The 23,851-nt window shown below is 36.2% G+C and overlaps 1 protein-coding gene across 1 annotated transcript in view; it reads left to right on the forward strand.

Moving 5' to 3' along the window:
• LOC6048699 (acetylcholine receptor subunit alpha-like) overlaps nucleotides 1-23,851 on the forward strand; it is a 282,182-nt gene that overhangs the window by 165,721 nt on the left and 92,610 nt on the right. The window contains 1 exon segment of the mRNA XM_038248068.1: nucleotides 9,429-9,888. Within this exon segment, the coding sequence (XP_038103996.1) occupies nucleotides 9,840-9,888 (49 nt within the window). The 5' untranslated portion in view covers nucleotides 9,429-9,839.

The raw sequence follows: 23,851 nt of genomic DNA on the forward strand, positions 1-23,851 counted from the left end.
GATTTTTATGCTTTACGTTTCAATCGTTCCTACAGGTCTTGGGACAACATGGATTCACTCGGAATAAAGACAGGTGTGTAGGGGATGGTCAATGAATACATTCCAGAAGGAATTAGGGTTGTCCATTCTGTCCCCAAGGTGCGCATTGGATCGTCCGGTGTCTCCAGAATCATCGATTCACCCTTCAAATGTAGGCATTGTCCTTAGTATGCTATGATGGTTAGGAAAATTACGACGCCCCATGTCAGACGGTGAACACGTGGCAGAGCATCTACTCGAGTTTTGGCTCAAACATTCTTTAAAGTATTAAAATTATAATTATTGATGTTCCTGGAAGAATTTCAACTATTCTAAATAAAGTAAAATGATGATTTTGTGTTTATAATGCAATCGATGCCTCTCCACGTGTTCACCGTCTCATAAGGGGCGTCGTGGTTTCCACCTAGCCGTCATAGCATACTAAGGAAATGCGATGCTTTTGAAGGATGAATCGTTGGTTTTGGAGACACCGGACGTCGATCCAATGCGCACCTTGGGGACAGAATAGACTAATTCCTTCTGGAATTTGTTCATTGGGCCATCACACACCTGTCTTTATTCCGAGTGAATCCATGTTGTCCCCAGACCTGTAGGAACGATTGAGAAAGCACAAAAATCCCATAGTAATTTCCATGTAAACTTTAAACCGCTGGGGACAGGCCAATTCTCAACCAAATGGGCTGGCTGGCATGAGAGTCCCTATGGGTATCCTCTACTAGGGGAACCTCGGTTTGCCTGATTCTGAGAACTTTTTGTTTGGCTGAAACACCTAAATACTTGTTTAATAATTTAGGATTGTAACCATTTATTAAAATCGATGTTTGTTCAAGCAATATCTTGACTCTAGGAACAAAATCCTGCACATTTTATGGTTTAGAAATTTTATATTTACGAAACGTTGCTAAATTAAAAATAAAGAAAACTTTATGTAAGAATTCCTAAATTGATTAGTTTTATCCTGTAAATCTAATCTTAGTCTGCACTTGAATTCAAACATACCAATATTCGAAGCATCAAAAAAATAAGATTATTAAAACATAATTTATTGAAATGATTGAAAATTATTTTTTGAATATCTTTATTTAAATATGATAAAAAATGTTTTTATAATTTAAGGATTTTTTAGTTGTAATTATTTTATATTTTTATGTATTTGATTTTTTCATTTTGGAATTTCTGATTTTTTGAAATTATCATGTGTAATTATTATCTTTAATTTTTGTTTTAAAAGTAAAGAATACTTTATGTAAGAATTCTTAAATCAATTACATTTTTCCTGTAAATCAAATCATAGTCTGAATTTTGCTACAAGAACTATATTTTACTTTCAAACGAAGACTCTTAAAACTCCATACAAAAAATCGCAAGGAACGGTCAAGAAAAGGTTTACGAAAAGACTTCTCTTAAGCGGTACGCAGCTGAAAAGGAACAGAAACAAAAAGCGTCGTTTGATATTTCTTCGGGAGCAATATGTGTTGATGAGATTTTGATTTGTTTATTTGGATGCGACTGAAAATAACGTTTGAAAATAATGTATTAGCTTAAATAATATTGAAGAATTGCCTCATGAAGCTGACTATCAAAACGCTGAATCTTAAAATGCTGAAATAAGGGAAAGCCATTACAAAAATCACTTAATTTTCTGGTAAATATAAATTAATTTAGGAATACTAGAATTCAAACATAAAAATATTTAAGGCATCCAAAAATTAAGATTGAAAAAACATAATTTATTGGATTTTGAATAACTTAATTTTAAAATTATATTTTTTTAGTTTAGGATTTCTTAAGTATCAATTATTTTATTAATTTTTCAGTTTTAGATTTTTTAATTTGTGGAATTTCTGATTTTTTGATATTATTCTGTTGAATTGTTATCTTAAATTTTTTATGTTTTTATTACTTTTATTTTTGATTTCTGGCATTTCTTTGTCTTATACCAAAAAAAATTAAACCAAAAATTATGAAAATTTAGAAATTTGAAAGTGTAAAATTTTTAAATCTTCAATTAGCCATAGTGAATATTATTCTGAAGTTTATTTTACTAAACTCTGACCAAAGTTGAGAGGGTTACAAATCAAAACTACAAGCTATGGTTTTATTATTTTAAAAGTGTTCAAAACACACTTTAAATCAGTACAGTTGTTTTGCATCATTAGTTTTCAAAATATCTAGCTGATGGCGAAATTCTTTTTTCGTGAGAAAAAACTTTTCGCGGTTCCGCGACATGTTACAAAAATTCAAAATATTTTTAAACGAGCCCAAACATGTCGTATATGATTATCAAAGCAGGAAAAACATTTCAAATTTGTTTTCCGGACCGACCTGGTCGCTGGTCCTAAAAGACTTAATCGAAATAAGTTCCATTAAAATTGTGAAGCTATTTTTTTTAAAATATTGTATTTGCTCTCTGTTTTTTGGTCCATTTTGAAAAGGTGGCAACATAAACTTTGGAAAATATTTACAATTGATATTCAGAAATAAGAAATTATAAAAAAAATAATAAAGAAATTTTAAAATTTTCAAAATGCAAATTCTAATCTGTAAAACCCAAAATAGAAATTAAATAGTTTAAAAATGAATTATTGATCAGAAATTATATAATTTGAAAGTGATGTTTAATTAATTTAATTTCAGAGTTTTTGAATCCAAGCTTAAATTTTTTTAACGTTTTGAATATTTTTATCATTTTATTTCTTCCTTTAAAAATCGCAAGCTCATGCACAAAGTGAAAATTAGTTGATAATAAGTATTCACTTAGTTGATCTTCCGATTTTGATATATTAAATAAAAATTGGAGATTGGCCACGATGGAAACTAAAAAATGTGACCAAAAGAAAGCATTTTGGACGAGTGGTTTCGGAAAAAAGGTTTACGAAAAAGTAATAAAAAAATACACACAGATATTTCTCAAGCATTTTTCTCTAAGGTCTTAGATATTTAACTAACCATATTCTTAAAACCAAAACGATAAAATTAGAATTGTATTTCTGATAATAGTCAAAATTCACTCAAATGTTTTTCATATTAAATGCTTTCGTTTTTGAAAACAAAATCTAAATATTTTTGAGAAATTTTGATAAATTTTGAAAAATGTAGAGAAAAAACATGTATTAACAGTTTAAAGGTTTTAATGCAAATAAAGGAGGGCTATTAATTTTACAATCCAAATTCGACTAGCCGAAGCCTCGATTATCCAAAGTTCGAAGGACTTGGGATAACCGAATCAGGAACAAATGAAATCGGCATGTTTTATTTGCTTGTTTTTAACATCAAATTAGGCATCTGTTTTTAATGGTCAATACACCAAGTTTTTGCTTTTGGGTGTTTTTTAATACCCCTGACGGTTTCAAAAGCACCCAAAAAGCAAAAACTGGAAATTTGGTTTATTAGACCTTTAAAAAAAACACCAGAAATATTTCTTGACCTCCATTTTGACCGCCACATTGAATCCAAAAATTCTAAATTATTTTATGGTTCTTCAGGGGTCATACTTAAGTTCTACAATCAAAAATAAGACAACAAGATCTAAGGATTTTTGCTGTCCCTATTCAGACTGTAGTCCCGATTCGCCCCAGATGACGGTAATTATTTCTATGTAGCCCCTTAGAGCAGTCCGCTCGGAAATTGCTATTTTCGAAGGTTAATAACTTTTTAGCAAAAAACCCAAAAATATAAGGTGTCTTCGGGAAAGTTTTTCCAAATTTAAAGAATATTAGATATTAGTTCTGAAAATTGATAAGAACTGGATAGTTATTGCGCCTTCCATTGGCCAAAAACTGAAACAGTTGCTTTTCTCCATACAATTTGACGATTTTGCCCAAACTTTGTGGTCAGTGGTCAGAAAAGCTCAAATTTTGGAACTTAGGCTAGTGATGCGTAAATCTTTGATTTCAGGGGATAGCCCAAGTAAGCCCAGATTTGGACCATCCTAACCAATGTAATGCTAAAACTACAAGATAAATGAGATGTTACTGAATGGAACAATGTTCAAATCTGCAGCTCAATTTTTATATATCCAAATTTTGGATCCATAATCTACAAAAACTGAGCCCGGCAATGGACAGGCAAATTACTTAGTTTGATCAATCAATTCTTGATTCTCTATCGATCAGTAGTGCGGTGCCTGTGTGGACGCTCAGTCCTGTTTTTTCGTGTTATTTTCCGTCTCTTTTGTGTCGCTGTTCGAGTGCATGGGGTGATTGGTCATTATAATTAAATAATGGCATCAGTAGTGCGGTGCCTGTGTGGACGCTCAGTCCTGTTTTTTCGTGCTATTTTCCGTCTCTTTTGTGTCGCTGTTCGAGTGCATGGGGTGTTTGGTCATTATAATTAAATAATGGCATCAGTAGTGCGGTGCCTGTGTGGACGCTCAGTTCTGTTTTTTCGTGTTATTTTCTGTCTCTTTTGTGTCGCTGTTCGAGTGCATGGGGTGTTTGGTCATTATAATTAAATAATGGCATCAGTAGTGCGGTGCCTGTGTGGACGCTCAGTTCTGTTTTTTCGTGTTATTTTCTGTCTCTTTTGTGTCGCTGTTCGAGTGCATGGGGTGTTTGGTCATTATAATTAAATAATGGCATCAGTAGTGCGGTGCCTGTGTGGACGCTCAGTTCTGTTTTTTCGTGTTATTTTCTGTCTCTTTTGTGTCGCTGTTCGAGTGCATGGGGTGGTTGGTCATTATAATTAAATAATGGCATCAGTAGTGCGGTGCCTGTGTGGACGCTCAGTCCTGTTTTTTCGTGCTATTTTCCGTCTCTTTTGTGTCGCTGTTCGAGTGCATGGGGTGTTTGGTCATTATAATTAAATAATGGCATCAGTAGTGCGGTGCCTGTGTGGACGCTCAGTTCTGTTTTTTCGTGTTATTTTCTGTCTCTTTTGTGTCGCTGTTCGAGTGCATGGGGTGATTGGTCATTATAATTAAATAATGGCATCAGTAGTGCGGTGCCTGTGTGGACGCGCAGTTCTGTTTTTTCGTGCTATTTTCCGTCTCTTTTGTGTCGCTGTTCGAGTGCATGGGGTGATTGGTCAGTATAATTAAATAATGGCATCAGTAGTGCGGTGCCTGTGTGGACGCTCAGTCCTGTTTTTTCGTGCTATTTTCCGTCTCTTTTGTGTCGCTGTTCGAGTGCATGGGGTGTTTGGTCATTATAATTAAATAATGGCATCAGTAGTGCGGTGCCTGTGTGGACGCTCAGTTCTGTTTTTTCGTGTTATTTTCTGTCTCTTTTGTGTCGCTGTTCGAGTGCATGGGGTGATTGGTCAGTATAATTAAATAATGGCATCAGTAGTGCGGTGCCTGTGTGGACGCTCAGTCCTGTTTTTTCGTGCTATTTTCCGTCTCTTTTGTGTCGCTGTTCGAGTGCATGGGGTGGTTGGTCATTATAATTAAATAATGGCATCAGTAGTGCGGTGCCTGTGTGGACGCTCAGTCCTGTTTTTTCGTGCTATTTTCCGTCTCTTTTGTGTCGCTGTTCGAGTGCATGGGGTGATTGGTCATTATAATTAAATAATGGCATCAGTAGTGCGGTGCCTGTGTGGACGCGCAGTTCTGTTTTTTTTTCGTTTTCTTTTTTCGTCTCTTTTGTGTCGCTATTTGTGTACATGGGGTGATTGGATTTCTTCTTCTTCTTTTTTCATTTATTTTTTGTTCGCGCGTTCGTTGGCCGATGAATTTTATTTTTGTTCTCTTTATATAGTTTTCGTTTCGATTCCGATTTTTGTTTTTTGAGACAAGCAAGTCGTATTGCTGGATTAAGTCCTTTCCATATCATCGAGGATCGGAAGGCACGTCGACGGATATGTTTTAAGGCTTATGATATAAAATAATTTTAATGAATGAAGCCCTTCCTACATCACCGTTGATCGGAAGGCACGCCGACGGAGAATTTCTGGAGAATCGCGGTCGAATTAATACTATATTTAAATCCCTTTTTTTTTTTGTAACGGTTTTCGGCTTTCAGTCAAGTATAAGCAGCAAAAACAACTTTTTTGCACTATATCCGACGTTTCGATTATTTATTTAATCTTTTTCAAGGATCTGGAAGGTTTTTTTGGTTTTTCCGTTAGTTGTTGTGTGTTTTTTTTTGTGTTGGGACATTACTTACGTGTACGTGGTTGTTTTGTTTGTCTATGTGTAGTTTGTTTAAAACTTTTTATAAAATGTCGGATTTGTGGCGTGGAGAATCTGTGAAAATTTTGGAATTTGGACTATTGCTGATTCTTTTGGTCCGGAGTGTAACGGACAATTTGTTTTTGGACTTACTGCATAGATGTCGTAATTTTGCAGTTCTCTTTTTGCCGGGGTGTCTGTTTGAACACAATTTTGTCGTTTGTTGTTTGGAGCTCTGTTTTGTGCACTTATTGTAATTTGGTCACTGACTGTTTTGGGTGGGAGGGTGTGTTTGTGTGTTTGTTATTGGAAATTAGCACTCGTCTAATTTTGTGTGGGGACGGAGCTAGTGTTTGTGTCATTTTTTTGTTTTTTAAACTGTTTTAGTGTGTTAACAAGACCTGAGTAAACAGTGTTAAGCTGTTCGGTGTCGGTCCGTTTGTTTACTGTGTTGGGTGTGATTGCTATGTGCAGCATTTCGAGAATGGGCAAGGAGGATTCTGTGTTGTGTCTGTCAAGAATTTTTGTGTTTTCAAAGTTGAAATTGTGGTTTTGTTGTATGCAGTGATTGAGTAGCGTAGGTAGGTATGAAAAAGTGCAGTGCTTCTTGGAACGCGCAGTCCTGTTTTTTCGTGATAATTTTCGTCTCTTTTGTGTTGCTTTTTGTGTGCATGGGGTGATTGGTTTTATGTGAGTAGGTTTTATGTGATTAGGTTTTATTTTTTATGTTATTTTCTTTCTCTCCATTTCCTCAGTTTGATTTGCGATGCCTTTCCGTCGGGTCGTGTTTTTTCGCGTTCGTCGTCGGTATGTTTTTCGTTCTTTTTTTCGCGTGCGTGTATGTGTGTAAAGGTTCGGCTGGCTCTGGTTGTCATCGATGACAATTGAGCCAGTCTGATTTGCGATGCCTTTCGGTCGGGTCGCAGGGTTTTTCGCATTCGTCGTCGGTGTGCAATAACAACAAAACCTTATCATACCATTTCAGCCCGATAAGCATCGTAACTCGTCGTTCGCTTTGTAAATCAGTACCCCACTAAACATTAATCATGTAAAACTCGTAAAAACATCTCAATTAAAAGTCAGACTGTTAAATCCTTCATCATTTAATTACAAATAATTTTGGTTCTATCTTTCCACAGCCGGCTGTCTAAGATTAAACCATTTCAATTAAAAGTTAGCAGCCGATAAACGGGAAATGACTCATCCGCAGCATCCGATTGCTTGCCTTGAGATTAAAACATAATACCTTTCAACAAACACTATGATTTTGGGTCGCATCATCATCTTCTATGATGAATCCTGACCAAACACCCTATCCTACTAACAAATTTTCAGGTTCCTGGCGCTTGTGGGGTGTAAGCACAGAGTAAATCAGCTGCCCTAGTAGCAACCTGCGCTAACTAACATTCCCGTCCCTTAAAATCGAGATCTACAAACTGACATGGCGGGCGCCGTTGGTGGCCAACGGCTGTTACCTATTCGCAACTGATCTAGCTTTAGCAATCATGGTGTTTTATCTTTTCAGCGCATTCATACATGCTGTTGATAAGGGAAACACTACTAGATTGTCGAAGCATATAATCAGTAGTGCTGAAAGGATATTACGGTTCTGTTCAGCAACGGAGGGGCAACCATGGGTGATCTCTCATGCTCATGCTCATGCTCATGCTCAATCAATTCTTGATTCTCTATCTTACAAATTATTTCTGGGAAGAGAACACACAATCATTGATTTAAGATTTTTTTAAGGTAGTTCAATTTTAAAAAAATTGGAAAAAATTTCGGGGGGGGGGCTGCAGTCCGGAAGCCCCCCCCCCTGGCTACGGGCCTGTCTCAGGCTGCCAGCGACTTGCTCAATCACTTCTCCCAGAAACACCAATACCTACTTCGTGAATTTCTTTGCCCACTCCACCCTCACGCAATACATGTGCACGTAGTTTACTCTATTGCTTGTAAGTGTGTCTTTGATGTCGTGTTATCAACAGAATTGCAACACATTTTTGATAACATAGATTTCAAACAGATTAATAACTTAGTAAAACAAAGCCGATCGCAAACTATATTAGGGCGGTTGCATACATCTAAAAAATTGCATGCAATATGTGGGAGTAGCGAACAGCACTAGTTCTCCATACAAACTTTGGAGGAAAACCATTCGGCCAGTCTAACTATTTTTGAAATATGCAATATGCAATATTTGAAATATGCAAATGGCGTCTCGGGCGTCGCGAGGTGCGACGCATATCTTTTTTGCCGGGGCCGATTTTTCGAAAAAAGGCCAAACTTTGAAGGTCTGTACCGAGCTCCAGGGTGCTCCAAACTTCAATGTTATATATACCAAAAGATGCGCAAGGATCTGGCCTACACGCCAGTGATGTTTTTGGTATACGCATTGGTGGCCAAAGTGCCTCAAAAATAGACATTTTTGAAAAAATCTTTTTTTACGGGTTAAATCCCATTTAAAATTGAAGGGCGGAGCGCCAGCTCCTGTTGCGTCCAATCAAGCTCATATTTGGGATTTGGGCTCAGTATGCCCACCGGAACAAACCCTTGAATGCCCGCCAAAAAGTCAATTTTGTTACACTCTACTATACATATCTATTACGAAAAACGAAACTATTGGCACTACGCCCCCGGGCATGGCCTTCCTCTAACGTGGGATTTCTGCTCCAGCGCCTCTGACGAGACAGGAGAAACCGGGACCGACGTTTTACTTCACCATCCGATAGAAGCTCAGTGGATAAGGCGGGAATCGAACCCGCGTCTCATAGCATCATCGGGATCGGCAGCCGAAGCCGCTACCCTTGCGCCACGAGACCCACCTTATCTATTACGGATTCAAGGTAAAAGACAGTATAAGATGGAAAAACTAACAAACCGAACATGGAAGCCAAGAAGCCAACCGCCAACTTATCATGGCATCCGTTCAAGAAAGCGCTCTGACCACATTGCCTAGCGCTGCGTTGTGCTTGCTTCCGAAAAAAAAAAGCTGGACGATTTATGGTTTCGTAAGCTATTTTTGAGGTGTTTGTCGACTTGTGAAAGAAATTGAAATTGGAAAACTGTATGTGAAAAAAAGTAAGAAGCCTCCATGCTTCTGGTGAAATCGAATAAGAAAATTGAAATTTAAATCATTGTTGATTACGTGCACTCAGAAATAAGGCGACTTACAGAGACATATAGATGAACCGAATCGCATTTGCACTCTCGCAATAAATTGGAAATTTTCGATTAATAATGCCTTTTCTCTCTGTTTTCTCGTTCTGTTTGAAATTTGCAGAAAAACATGATCGTTTCTTGACCGGAAATTGCTTTTCACCACTCACCGCTGCCATTTTCATAGCTCCTGCCCCAGCCATTACCATCCCTCCCGTAGGACCAGAGCAGTTCTGGACGACCAACGCAATTCGAGGAGCAGATCAGAACAGCAGCAATTTCGGTTCTACCGCACTCTCTCTCTCTCTTTCTGTTTCTCGTCATCATTGGGAGCTCGCTGGCGCAATCGATTTCGTCAAAATTGTCGCCCCACGGCAACCCGGTGGTGGGGTGGTCGGTGGAGGAGGAGCAGCAGCAGGAAGGGTTGTTGTTGTAGCAGCAGCAGCAGCATCAGGACAACTCCGTGTATCGTTCCCGACGAGCTTGGCCCCGTGGTGGAACAACGACGCTGGCCGGGACGACGCAGAGAGATGAGATGAGGCTGCTACACGGCGTTAGTTTCATCATTTTCGCTGCCGTTTCAGGTGAGTTCTGGCTTGGGCTTACAAACCTGCGGTGGCCGGAATCTCCGGTCAACCTAGGAATGGAGGGAAGAAAAAATCACAAAAAGCTTTGGCAAACTTTAACAGCTATTGTTTGTTCTGGGTGGATGCCAAAACCAACCCGCACACATACCAACTCCGGCTATTATCTGTCATTGAGAATGTGAACCGGAAGCAAACCAAGCGTTTGTACCAGGAAAAAAAGGAGAGTAGATTTTCGACATGCACACTTTTTTCATTCCTAAGGGTAAGTTCCAATTAATTTTGTAGTCCCAAAATTCAAGTTCAATTTAAGTTCAATAATACTTACGGAATGGTATGGAATCATACTGGCAGTTGCACTATGGTACATTGGGTGGCCAAGTTTCAAAAAAGTGACCTTCTCCAAATATTTTTTGGTATTTTTTTCTCGAAAGTAAACATTCTAACTAAGAAAAATCCAAATTTTCAAAACTCTAAGTTTGTTCATTACGGAGATACGCAAGCTGAAAGTCAAAAAATGGAGTAAAAAACTAGCGTTTTTCGTAAAAAAGGCTGATTGTTTAATTTTAACATAGCTCAGCCATTTTAAATATTTTATTAGGACAATTATACATCGTTGGAAAGGTAATGAGATAAGCTTTGAAACTATTAAAAGATAAAATGTTGTTTCCAAACCAAAAACTGCAGTTTTCATCGAATAACTGGAGCATTTTTTTGACAAAACTTTTTTTTTGTGTTTGTTAATCGAGTACTTTTTTTGCTAACCGATGCTAAACATGAAACTAAGATCACTTGAAAGATTGTATCATAATCTAACATTGCTGAAATTTCCAGCCTGCGATTTTTTGCGTTTTCGGAGATATGCCATTTTGAACATTTACGTTTTATCAAAATTTGCTGCAATCTACATATGCGCCCGTTTATTTCACTTGCTTTGCCACCTACTTCGTGGGCATCGTCGCTTCAAAAATCAATACCTGGTTTAAAGAAGTTCGTAATGACTTTATTGGAATTTTCTGTTGCCTACATTTAAAATTGAGTACCTTAGTCAAAATAAGGTATTCGTACCGAAGTTTCTCAAGCGAAACTGGAGAATCTCAGTTTGATACCGAAAAAAGTATTCAGCAAAATATTGACTTAGCATGATGAATTTCTGCGATCGATCCATGAAACTGATCCACATTTAAGTTCTATGTTGGTTAGTACAAAACATCATAAAAGTACCTTTAACATATCCTGAAGCCGTCAGAAACTCTAGAATCAAATGAATTTTCATGAACAAGAACATTAGGATTAGTAAGAATATGTTTTGTATTTTATCGTTTTAATTCATAATTAATATTTTGAATAAAATAAATTTTTCTGTTATTTGATTTAACAATTAAAATTTTCGCGATTTATGCCCGTAAGGGTGGGGGCGGTGGGTCTCAAGTTATATGGCATGGACTCACAAAAAGAAACACACAGCAGTAAATAATAAATATTTGACTTAAAATGGATTTATTACGCTTAACAAAATTTTGTTGGAGGAGGAGGGGAGGGGGTGAATGAAAGTAGAGGAGGGGTTGTGTCCTTAAAGTGGGGATGTATTAGCTTATCCATAATTTAATAATATAAACTTGCAATAAAATATATACGCAATTCTTTTGCACTTGCAAATGTTTGAAAAGACTATTTATTATAAACAATCCACTATTGAAAAACATGAAAAGTCATAAAAATCGACGTATATCATTTCAATACCATACAATTACCCAAATTTGCATGAAAAAACATTTAAAAAGCAAAAAAATAATTTGGCCGCCTGTTTGTATGGAGATGGCCCATAGTGTAGGTGGTATGATTTCATACCATTCTGTACGTATTTAATTTGATCTCTTCATTTTGCGGAAAAATCTTAAACCTATCAAAGTCACCCCGGCTATCACTGTCACTCCGATTTACGGTAAATAAATACTGATATATATCATTCTGATCTGCAAAACATAATAATTCCTCAAAACCCGTCCTAATAGCTTACTATCTTGCTGGTGTCTGAATAAAATTGTCAAGTGCAGAGCAAAAGGAGAACCTTAATAGCACCGTTACTTAAAACGTCAAATATCCGACGGCTGTTTGAGGAGGGGTTTCCAACCTAAGAATAAAGCAGGCTATGCTGGCTGGGCAGAAACAGCGTAGTGACAAAATAGACTTCCGGGAGGTGACGTGACTGGACGGGAGAGTGGTTGGTCTGCTCTAGGAGGATAGCATATCCGAAGCGAAACATATGGAACCACTGAAGAGAGGTGAAGAGGGTACACACAAAAGTAGGAAAAAAATGAGCGACAACTGCACATAACCTCCGGCCGTTGACAGCGCGGTGTTTACAGTAAACATGACGTGAAGAGAGAGTCTAGTAGCCCATGGACATGAGGTGCTGCTGCTGCTGGGTGATGAAAGTTGGCTATAATCAAGAACACACCGAGGGAATACAAAATCTAGGGCATGAACCTGAACGGCTTTAATTATTAGGATGTTGAAAATATTGGTCAAAGTTTTTGTATCCCCTCCGTAAAAAAATGGTCCAAACTATCAGGGGCTGTATTAAAAAAAAAATAATAATAATTTCGGTGGAATCTTTAAAGCAACTAGCTGAAAAAAAATTCAAACGGATTCCTCTGCATTCATTGTCGTTTTACACTTATTTGAGTTAATTGAACAATATTTTTAATTTTACTGAATTTTTGATGTGCATGCCAATAAAAGATAGCATACTTTGAACAATGATAAACATCATTTAAAATATTTTTGCCTTCCTCACTTTACTGAGGAAAGGCTATAAAATCACTTGAAAAATGAACTTCTCAATTAGACCTCCTAGACCCACCTTTATGTATACCTATCGACTCAGAATCAAATTCTGAGCAAATGTCTGTGTGTGTGGTGGGTTGTTTTTTTTTAATGATTGCATAATATTAATTCGAAATGTACACAATTAAATTAAATCCTCTTTTCTAAAATTGTTTGCTTACTATTATTTAGAAATACCGTCATCAGGGGTGACATTGGATCTGAGGTTGAGATTGGGTCATACAAATTTATGCATTTTTGTATGACCCAAACTTACCCCCCAGACCCAATGTCACCCCTGATGGCGGTATCGCATTATAATTTATTAGATAGTCACATTTTTTTCAGCTGGAACTTCAATATTTTGCATATTCATAAGAAAACTGCTATAAATGGTTTGAACTTATTAAATACAAAGCTGTGAAAAACAGTTTTCAAGATTTTGTAATACTTGAATGCTATACAAGGTCTTCTAATTTTTAAAAGATGCAAAACTGTTTTTTTTATATCGCAATGTTTTTTTTTTGTAAATGAATAACAAGACAGAATTTTTTCATATTAAAATTGACAAAAATACCAAAATTATTAGAGTTTATAGTTATGAAAACTATTAAAAAATCCCATCGAAAACAAGGGGGGAAGGGGTCTGGTAAAATGTGACGTGCTTTTTGAGGGGGTGTTCAACCTTGTGTGACAAAGTGTGATTTAGGGGGGAGGGGGGTTAATTTTGGCCGATTTTAGTGTGACATACTTATGGACAGACATTCGACATTTTCTTAACATTTGCTCAATAACAAAACAATACCAAAATTTGATATAATACCACAGATTGGTATTAACATACACTTTGGAAATTTTTTCAAGGGCTCGCGAAAACCAAAATTTGGTATTGATACTATTGAATGGTATTATTTTGCATTTCCCTTGTTATTTACCCATGCTCGGGGATAGACATAAAATTTCCAAGAGCCTTGAACCCAGCACACGTATCAAGAAACATGAAATTGCCCCGGTCTGTAGGTCGACCGGGGTGTCCCCATTGGGTATTTGCTTTTTATTCAACTCGATTACAATGGTAATGACAGTTTCAAACATGTCTGCCGTCTTCAGCCCTTTTTATCACGTTTGGGGAGAAACCCCTCTGGCCGTCGATATGACTGAATGGTACCTACTTCCTTGAGTGATACACTCCCAACTCATCCGAAACCAACGTCGCCGGCAGCCAAGACAGCACCGACGACCGATGGATGGATGGATGTGGAATGTGCGGCCAACCGACGAGACCAGTGCGAGATGCTCGGCTTGCTGGGTGTGGTGTGTCAAAGGAAGAAAGGGCCAGCGCGACCGGAACCGGAACGATGCATTTTCCAATGACCATCAAGTTGCGGCCAGGTCTGATGCTATCGTTCCCCGAAGTGTACGAAACTTTGCCGTACAGTTTCCTTCAGACCGCATGTCAATTTGTGGGTAGTGAGGGAGAGCATGAGAAGGAGCGAACAACTTCCCTTTATGCTCACCTTTTTGGAATTTGATCATGATGTTGAATACAGCTATCCGTCAGTCAGGGACAGGTTGGAGACAGGTGTGTGGAAGAATATATCAAGTTATCGTTCTGATGTCAGCGGTTTTTCGGAGAGTGAACATCTTCTTCTTCTCGTGCTTTTCAGTTGCACACTCACATTTCACAGTCGAATGATAAATTTTATCTTATGTGGACGTTTCTCTTGGGACGAATGTGGAAACCCTAAAGTTTTATTGAAATAGTTTTACGAACGATGATTGTTTGCAGCATCCTGGAAGAACTTGTGAGGGTGAGCGAGTTATGGCCACGTGAGTTAAGATTACGATGTCAAAAGGTTGTCAGTTTTACAGTTTACAGAATTTGGATCACAATTACAACGGATTCCGAAAGTTGGCTGATTGTAAGAAAGTCCGGACTCGATTATCCGAAATTTCGAATATCTTATGTTCACACACATGTTTGAAGTTAATGTTAGTAAACGCTTCAGTCAACCATGCGCACCCTCTTATTTTTGCTCCTCCATAGGTTAACGTGGATTACGATAAACTTGGTGTATCAACAATTGTTGTTTTGAGCATTCTGGTTATTATTCATGCATTTAAATAGCTTGTTAAATCTTATTAATTTCACAAAAGTCTAAAAATCAAAAAAATCAAATTATTCGCTCTACAGCATTGCCTTGGCGTTCTCGATTGCGAGATTCCTACTCGAAACTAGGTGTCCGAAGGCTTGATTGTTGAGGCAATTGCAAACCTCTTTTTACACCATAGCTTCCATCCACCCCGGGATTCGAACTGACGACCTTTGGATTGTTAGTCCAACTGCCTACCAGCGACTCCACCGAGACAGGACCCAGGGAGACGACTCCTGCACCTGGACTGAGCTAACGAGTCGTAACCCTTTTAGGTTAGTCCGGGGCCAACATTTACTTCCCGTCCGACGGAAGGCGTGATCAGACAAATCTCGTCTCGAAAAATGCCACCGGGACCGTCTGGGATCGAAACCAGGCCGACTGGGTGAAAGGCAATCACGCTTACCCCTACACCACGGGTCACAAAAGTCTATTGTTGTTATAAAAAACTTGTTATGAATGTTCAACAAGAATCTTGTTTTTGAAACCAACAAAATATTTTGTCAAAGATGTCGGTTATAGTGAGATTAATTATGAAAAAAGTTTCACTCATAAAAATTACACGCAAAAAGAATATGTACAATTTTATTTGCCAAAATTGATTTTCAAATGGTAAATTAAATTCGATGTTTTAAAGGGCTTATGAGCGAGTCTAAAGGGGCATAAACATCCCTCATCGAATCCCGAAATTGTCGGGGGTTGTTGGGACACAAAGACTATAAAATGTCATAAAACTTAAAATGTCTCTAACGACTTTGAGCTTCTGAGTCAATTTATTATCATCTATTTATAACCTTTAAACATAAAAGTTCGTCGATTTTGTGCTATCTTTTGACAATGATTATTTAATACTTTTTGAGATAATGTACTATGTGTGCACAAAGTTTCCACACACACAAATAAGCTAAACTCAATACTTTAACTTACTTAATCAGTATAATTTCAAAAACAAAAGAAGCTTTACAAAAAAATGTATGTCCATTTAAATTTGAGAAAAATAGACATTTTTATGATTTTCAGACAACTTGTATGGCGTGTAAACATGAATATTTTGATAAAAAATTGGTATATATCTTAAGATTTGTTTGGGATTTCCGGAAACGTAAACGAATATCTAAAATCGGGTTTAAGCATTTTGTAGAGTTTGTTATGTTTAACATAACGTCACCATTAACTCATAATCATTTTGGTCGTTGTTACAAGATAGCACATACAAGACGAGTTCAAAAAAATTACAATTCACTAAAATTAAAAATCAGATTCGTTTCCATGAATACAAGATGTCACCCGAGCAAAAACAAAATTCTTTTTTTTTTAAACATTAAATTTTGTTTGGGTATAATTTAATGAAAATGAACATTTTTATGCATGTTTCAATTATCAAGGAACTCGAATTAGATACAATTATTACCATAAAATGGGATATTAGAGATACCGTCGAGAAAAAATGCACACTCATAAAAATAAATTAAAGAAAAGTATCTTTTGTTTTCGAAACTGTTTTACCTTAATCTTTCTCAGCCTCAGACGATCATTCTAGATTTCCCTTGCAAGCTCCAGGTCGAATTGAGTTGATATTAGGATGGAATATTTTTCTTTTTAGTTTAATAATTGTTCTATTTTTTCACTAAAATGCCGATAATTTCCTTTGCATTTAATCAATTGGGATGTTTCACTCTGCATTTGTAGAATATAATGAGCTATTTTAGGTGTTTTTTTAAATTTTGAAATTTTATTGAATTTTGTTTGTAAGAGACATTTTTTATATTTTTGGCGTTTTTAGCCTTACATCATCGTGCCCGGTTTGACTCATTACCCGATGATGCGATGAAGAAGTATCCCCTAGTAGTGGATAACCTCTTAATAAAATAAAAAATATTTGATGAAATTGTTGAACCGTTTGTAAGATAAAGTCATTTCAATTTTTATTTAAGGCTATTTTGAACTTAAAAAATTTAATTAAAAAAGTGTCGATAAATGGAAATTAATTCTACATACACCATCACTAGGCTTAGTGATTTTTCACGCTCGAAAATTTCAAATTTCACGAGGACCTCAATTTCAAAACACCAAATTTCACGCAAATTTCGCGGAACTTGAAAAATGTTAAAATAACTGTGAAAATCCTATGTTTAAATCACAGAAACTACTTTTATGCTTCATTATGTTTTATTATGTAAAAAAATCTTTACTAAATTTGAATGCGACAAAAAAATTCTTCCAATTTTCAAAAAAAAAATCCTCCTGGTTATTGAATGGGCTCTATATATATATTTTGAATTAAAATGTAGGGCACGCGTATTCTCATTTACTGAACTGCTCTCTTAATATTCGACTAACAAAGCTCAAATGTTTTCGCTAATTTGCTTCTGTTATATAATTTTACATTTTATTGAATTTCATATCATGGCTAGATTTGTCCAGTCAAAATGAGTAAAATAAATTGAATTTTCTGCGTCATTCAGCCCATTAAACATATTTTTTAAGGGTTTTAGCTCATTTTTCAAAAACTAAATTTATAAACATTTTGCAAAAAATTATATAATTTTTAAGAAAGCGAAATTTAAATTCTAAATGAGAAGAGAAAACAAAAAAGTAGTATTTTTTAACTTTCACGGGAATTATCCACCCAAATAAACAAATATCGTTAAAATTTAACAGGCACAAAAAAAATTGTTATATTTTTAAAATATGATTCCAAAGATAAAAAATACTCTTAATTTGATTTTGAATTAAACAAACAATGATTCTTTTAATTTCGTTCAAAACTATGCCTTTCAAATAAAATAGCACTAAAATTTTTAATACAGCGAATGAAAATATTGCTAAATTTTGATAGTTTCTGAAAAACTCAAAAATCTCAACATTTCTTCAAATGGTTCATATCAACATGACACACATATATAATCAAGCTTTTTAATTGAAAACTAATAAAATTTCTTTTCTTTTCGGATGAAATATTTATTAAGTTGTAAGGCTGGTACAAATTTTATTAAAAGTTTTTGTCCCTCCCTCTTCCCCTTTCCTTCGAAGTTGGCCCGAAAAATCAAGGGATGAAAAAAATATTTTTTTCAAAAAACTGAAAAATTTCAATGGATCAGCTGAAATAAATTTAAAATTCATTACCCTGCGTTTTTCATTCCATTTTTAAGAAGGTTTGGGATCATTTTAAGAATGTTTGGGTTGATTTAAAAATCTTTCGAATTTTTGAAAATTTTCGATGTTATCGCAAAATGTTTTTTTTTTGCTAAAATTTTTGTTTTCGTCAAATCTTACATTTTTTGAAAACTAATAATTGCAAAACTACTGAACTAGTGTAAAATGCATTTTTAAACACTTTTTCCATGCAAATGTTAAAACTATGGCTTGTTATTTCAATATTTATATTTTTTATTTTTTTGCCCATATTTGCCATGTGTTGACGTGACATGGTATGGATAAGTTTAATCCGCTCAATGAAGCATTCAGCACATTTTTCAATAACCAACCCGACATGATTGAAATGCGAAAATTAAGGACACTTGACGTAGCAGAACGAGTTTATGCGGTTTGTGGAAATTGGTCCCATCTTTTGTGGTAAATCTGTGAGCTATCAAAAATTATTGCCATTTCTGTGGTTTGTCCGCAAACCCAGCAAAAAAAACCTCGATGTTGATGTGAAAGATCGCCCGAACTAGCTCGCGGCTGTGGTTTTGGAGACCATTGAAAGTTACCCTTGAACAACCCTTGTTCGCAAGGTATAGAATAGCCATGGTCAGTTGGGTTCGATGGCACTTCTGAAAGCTACAACTCGGCATAAAAAAAGAACCGCCAGAGATGATAATCCTAAAACAATACAACTATTGAACTGAGCAAACTTCCTATTCTCTGTCGGCTTTGGGTTTCTCTGGTGCCTATTGAATCAAACAAAGCACTTGACAATGGCACCAGAAATCGTTCGTCGGTTCTGCTCCTGCCGCTCCCGGTCGGTCCCACTTGGCCACTCTGTTTGGTTAGGAAACCAGAACTACCAACCACGATAGGGCAAAAGGACACTGCCGCGGTCGGTGGCAGAACAGAAGGAGACCAGAGTTTGGGGGGTGAAATGAAGAATGTGGCTGCAGGGAAAACTGCCCGGACAATATCTCCCCAATTTGGTTTTACAACACGAACAGCAGCGGTGTGCCAGTGATGGAAACTTTTGTTCTGCAGTTTCCTGGGCGGAAGCCCTACGGGACAGCCAAAAACGACCGTTTGACTCTTCCCCCGCCAATGAATGTGTGAAGAAGCTGGGGGAGTGAATTTTTATGATTTTCTAACGACCATTCGCACAGGAGAGTATCGGTAATGGGCAACAAATAGAAACGATTTCCGTTTAATTATCAATTTGGGACGGAATTGTTAGTTTCGGAAAAATCAATGACAAACAATATACAGCTATCGAAAATTAATTGGATGTGCTTTATACAAGGGACAGCGGTTTTTTAAAGCGCTAGTTTTGTGCTGGTTCTAATCAGAAGTGAACAAATCAATCAATATACCAGCTGTTTCAATTCGCCCCAGATGACAGTGCATTGTTTATGAAGATAGGATAAGTTCAGTTCCGGCTTTGAAGATTTTGTTTAAAAAAAGCTTTTTCAATTCAGCCGGGTCCGGTGGTTTAGTGGATAGCTTGGTAGCCTCTAAACCCCAGTATGGCCTAGGTTCAATCCCAGACGGGCCCGGTGGCATTTATCGAGACGAGATTTGCCTGATCACGCCTTCTATCGGATGGGAAAGTAAAACGTCGGTCCATTTGCGTAAAAGAGGTTTTGGGTGACTCACCACAAGTGCACATAACCTTCGGACGCCTAGAAATGAGCAGAAACTTGCAGCAGAGACCACAAAAGACCCGGGGGTCGTTAAAGTGGATTGCCTTACTTTTTTTTATTTCAATTCAAATATTTTTCAAAGTTTATGTTTCTTATCAAGCCACCATTTCGAAATCTTAATGTGAAAATGGTTTTAAAATGCAGTACAGTTGTTTTGCAATCATTTGTTTTCATAAGCTACATTCCATGACGAACAAGTCATAATTTTTTTCGAACATTAAAGTGGCCGTCTTATGCTTATGAGCAATTCTCCACCAAACCCGGAAATTGATTTTGGGTAATTCTCTACCAACTCACACGAAATCGGGAAAAGTTGCCCCGACCCCTCTTCGATTTGCGTGAAACTTTGTCCTAAGGGGTAACTTCTATTCCTGAACACGAATCCGAGGTCCGTTTTTTGATATCTCGTGACGGAGGGGCAGTACGACCCCTTCCATTTTTGAACATGCGAAAAAAGAGGTGTTTTATAATAATTTGCAGCCTGAAACAGTGATGAGATAGAAATTTGGTGTCAAAGGGACTTTTATGTAAAATTAGACGCCCGATTTGATGGCGTACTCAGAATTGCGAAAAACATATTTTCATCGAAAAAACACTAAAAACGTTTTAAAATTCTCCCATTTTCCGTTACTCGACTGTAAAAAATTTTGGAACATGTCATTTTATGGGAAATTTAATGTACTTTTCAAATCTACATTGACCCAGAAGGGTAATTTTTTCATTTAGAACAAAATTTTTCATTTTAAAATTTCGTGTTTTTTTCTAACTTTGCAGGATTATTTTTTCGAGTGTAACAATGTTCTACAAAGTTGTAGAGCAGACAATTAAAATTTTTTTGATATATAGACATAAGGGGTTTGCTAATAAACATCACGAGTTATCGCGATTTTACGAAAAAAAGTTTTGAAAAAGTTTCTTTTTCGTTTTTCTTTGTTTCGTCGTCCGTGTCTGTCGCGGGTGACCATGAACGGCCATGATCGATGACGACCAACTTTTTCAAAACTTTTTTTCGTAAAATCACGATAACTCGTGATGTTTATTAGCAAACCCCTTATGTCTATATATCAAAATTTTTGTAATTGTCTGTTCTACAACTTTGTAGAACATTGTTACACTCTAAAAATAATCCTGCAAAGTTAGAAAAATACGAAATTTTAAAATGAAAAATTTTGTTCTAATGAAAAATGACCCTTCTGGGTCAATGTAGATTCGAAAAGTACATTAAATTTCCCATAAAATGACATGTTCCAAAATTTTTTACAGTCGAGTAACGGAAAATGGGAGAATTTTTAAAACGTTGTTATTGTTTTTTTCGATGAAAAATACGTTTTTTCGGAATTCTGAGTACGCCATCAAATCGGGCGTCTAATTTTACATAAAAGTCCCTTTGACACCAAATTTCTATCTCATCACCGTTTCAGGCTGCAAATTATTGAAAAATACCTCTTTTTCGCATGTTCAAAAATGGAAGGGGTCGTACCGCCCCTCCGTCACGAGATATCAAAAAACGGACCTCGGATTCGTGATCAGGGACAAAAGTTACCCCTTAGGACAAAGTTTCACCCAAATCGAAGAGGGGTCGGGGCAACTGCTGTGTGAGTTGGCGGAGAATTACCCTATTACATATTTTTTTTTATTTGGCTAAAACTTTGCATGTTTGAAATCTATTACATTTTGAGGATTTTTTTTTTGGGGCAAAGTTGTAAGTATTGATGAGGACTATACATAAAAAATTGGTACGCGGAAAAAAATGTAATTTTTAAATCAACCATTTTTCACAAAAAATCACTTTTTCAAAATCCGACGATTTTTTTTTATTTTTTTTTGTTTTAGGGGACAAATACCCACATTCAGAAGTTGGACGTTATGACGACGGTTACATTTTTTAAAATAATGATTTCTGTAAAAAAAAAAATTGTAAATATTTTTTTTTGTCCTGATTTTTTTTGTGATCGAAAAGTATTTTACATTTTTTTTATTAAGGGTGCACATCAATCAAGGAAGTTGTTGTCTTCTTGTTCCAAAATTGTTAAACTTACGGACCCAATCCTGCAACAATCTGATTGTAAAAATGATCAAACTTTGTTGTAAATAACATTGAAGACAGTACTTTAGGGGATGAATTAAAAATCATATCGATAGATCCCGTAGTTTTGAAGATACTAAAAAGTCTGTAACAAACATATAGGTGCAAAAGCTATTGTTGATGTGTACCGTTAAGTGCACCTTTTTAAAAATATAGCCATTCAAAGTTAAATTTTGTCCGTTAAATACCGGTTTTTTCACTTTTTCAAATAGTGTCAATGATTGTCCATTAGAGTGCCCAGAAAAAATGAACCCCTGCTCCACAAGCGGAAAACATTTTTTTAAATTAAATATGTCTTTATTGAACTTTCTTGTAATAATAACATTTCATTTACATTCTAAGTGGTATGGCTTAATGCTCTTCATCTTTGTTGTATTTTTCGTTCACATTATTTAATTCAAATTGTTTCACATTTTTGCAAAAAAAAAATCACTTAAACAACTCATCCTAACTTAAAACTAAAAAAAGTAAATTCATTGAAATATTCAAAATCAGTAGAAAGAGGAAACTACGAACTGTATTTTAAGACAAATTCTCCAAGCTTTCTTACTTGTTCCGCAAGAGATTTGCAACCACGCAGTGTTGTTGTCATCTCGATGAAAACGTTCAGGACTTGTGGTGAAAACAGGTCACTGCTGCATTCATCCGTTGATGCTGGTTAGTTTTCCCTCGTTTGCTGACTGAAGCCTGGAGGAGTTGTATTCACTGCAACTCTTTGTCGCTGATTCAACGGCAATGGCTGCTGATTTGGAACCACTCGAGCAGATACCGCTCCTGGTGACGCCAAAGCAGGCAAATCCACGTCCGTGAATGCTGGTGGTGTTTTGCGACGATTTGCCTCATCGTCGCTTGCTGCCGATTTTTTTACAAACTCAGCTCGTTTTGGGCAGCTCCGATTCTTGGTCGAATGGTCGCTGCCACAATTGAAGCATTTAGCTTCGCTGTTCTAGTTGATTGTGTTGCAAGTTTGAGTTTTGGGCTCACCTCCACAGGTTGCACAAAGACTCTTGATGAAACAGTTCCTTCCACCATGCCCAAACTGCAAACAGTTCGAACATTGTGTCACGTCACGGTGCACTGGACGATAACGTTCCCAAGTCACGATGATGTTGAAAATTGCCCGAACTGCTTTCAGCTCAGACGGCGTTGTCGATCCTTTCTCGAGATGAACCAGGTACAGTTGATCACGATACTTGATGTCCTTGTTGTGTCTCGTCTCGACGAAGTGGTTTCTAGCTGCTCTGCTCTAGTCTGCGATTAGGGCGTCCAATTTTCCCGGGTTTTGAATTTCCCGGGAAACGGGAAAAATATTTTTGAAATCCCGGGAATTCCCGGGATCCCGGGAAATTTTTTAAGCAGTCATAAAATGTATGTTTTCATAATATTTGATATGTTTTCAAGCTTAATAATAATAATTGGTGACAATCTACACTTCAATCTAAACAAGGACGACAGTTTTTAAATAACTTAAAAGAAATAAAAATTGTTTTTTTTTTATTTAAAAAAAAGTTTAAATTTAAATTTTCAATGTTATTCAAATTAAATAAGAGTTTTATAAATAAATTTCTTCTATATATTTTAATATATGCCATAACTAGAAAAGCTAGACAAATTTCTTTGAAAATATCTACAAAAACGAGAAGCGACAACAACACAAGAGTTTTTTTTTTTGAAAAAAAAGTTCCTATAAGCTATTGTCCTTCATATTTAAAAAAAAAACAGTCAATGCAAAATTTGAGATAACTGTTGAATGTTTTATTTTATATAAAACATATTTTAATAATTCTCTTCAAGTTACTACCGTCAACTAGGGAAAATCAGGAATACAGGCTGAAAAGGTACAGGAGATTTCAGAGCAATACATTTGGAAATCGGTGTACTAATTTTTTTTTCTGTTCCTGTTTTAACCAATGTTATTCAAAACACGATGCATTTTTTTCTTAAATAGCTGTCTTATTTCGTTACTTTCCCCAAAATCCGGAGTTTAAAGAAAAATAATTTAAGATGATAATTTTCAATTATAATATCATAAATATAAATATGAT

The sequence above is a fragment of the Culex quinquefasciatus genome, chromosome 1 (genome assembly GCF_015732765.1).
Source record: "Culex quinquefasciatus strain JHB chromosome 1, VPISU_Cqui_1.0_pri_paternal, whole genome shotgun sequence".
Taxonomy (NCBI): Eukaryota; Metazoa; Arthropoda; class Insecta; order Diptera; family Culicidae; genus Culex; species Culex quinquefasciatus.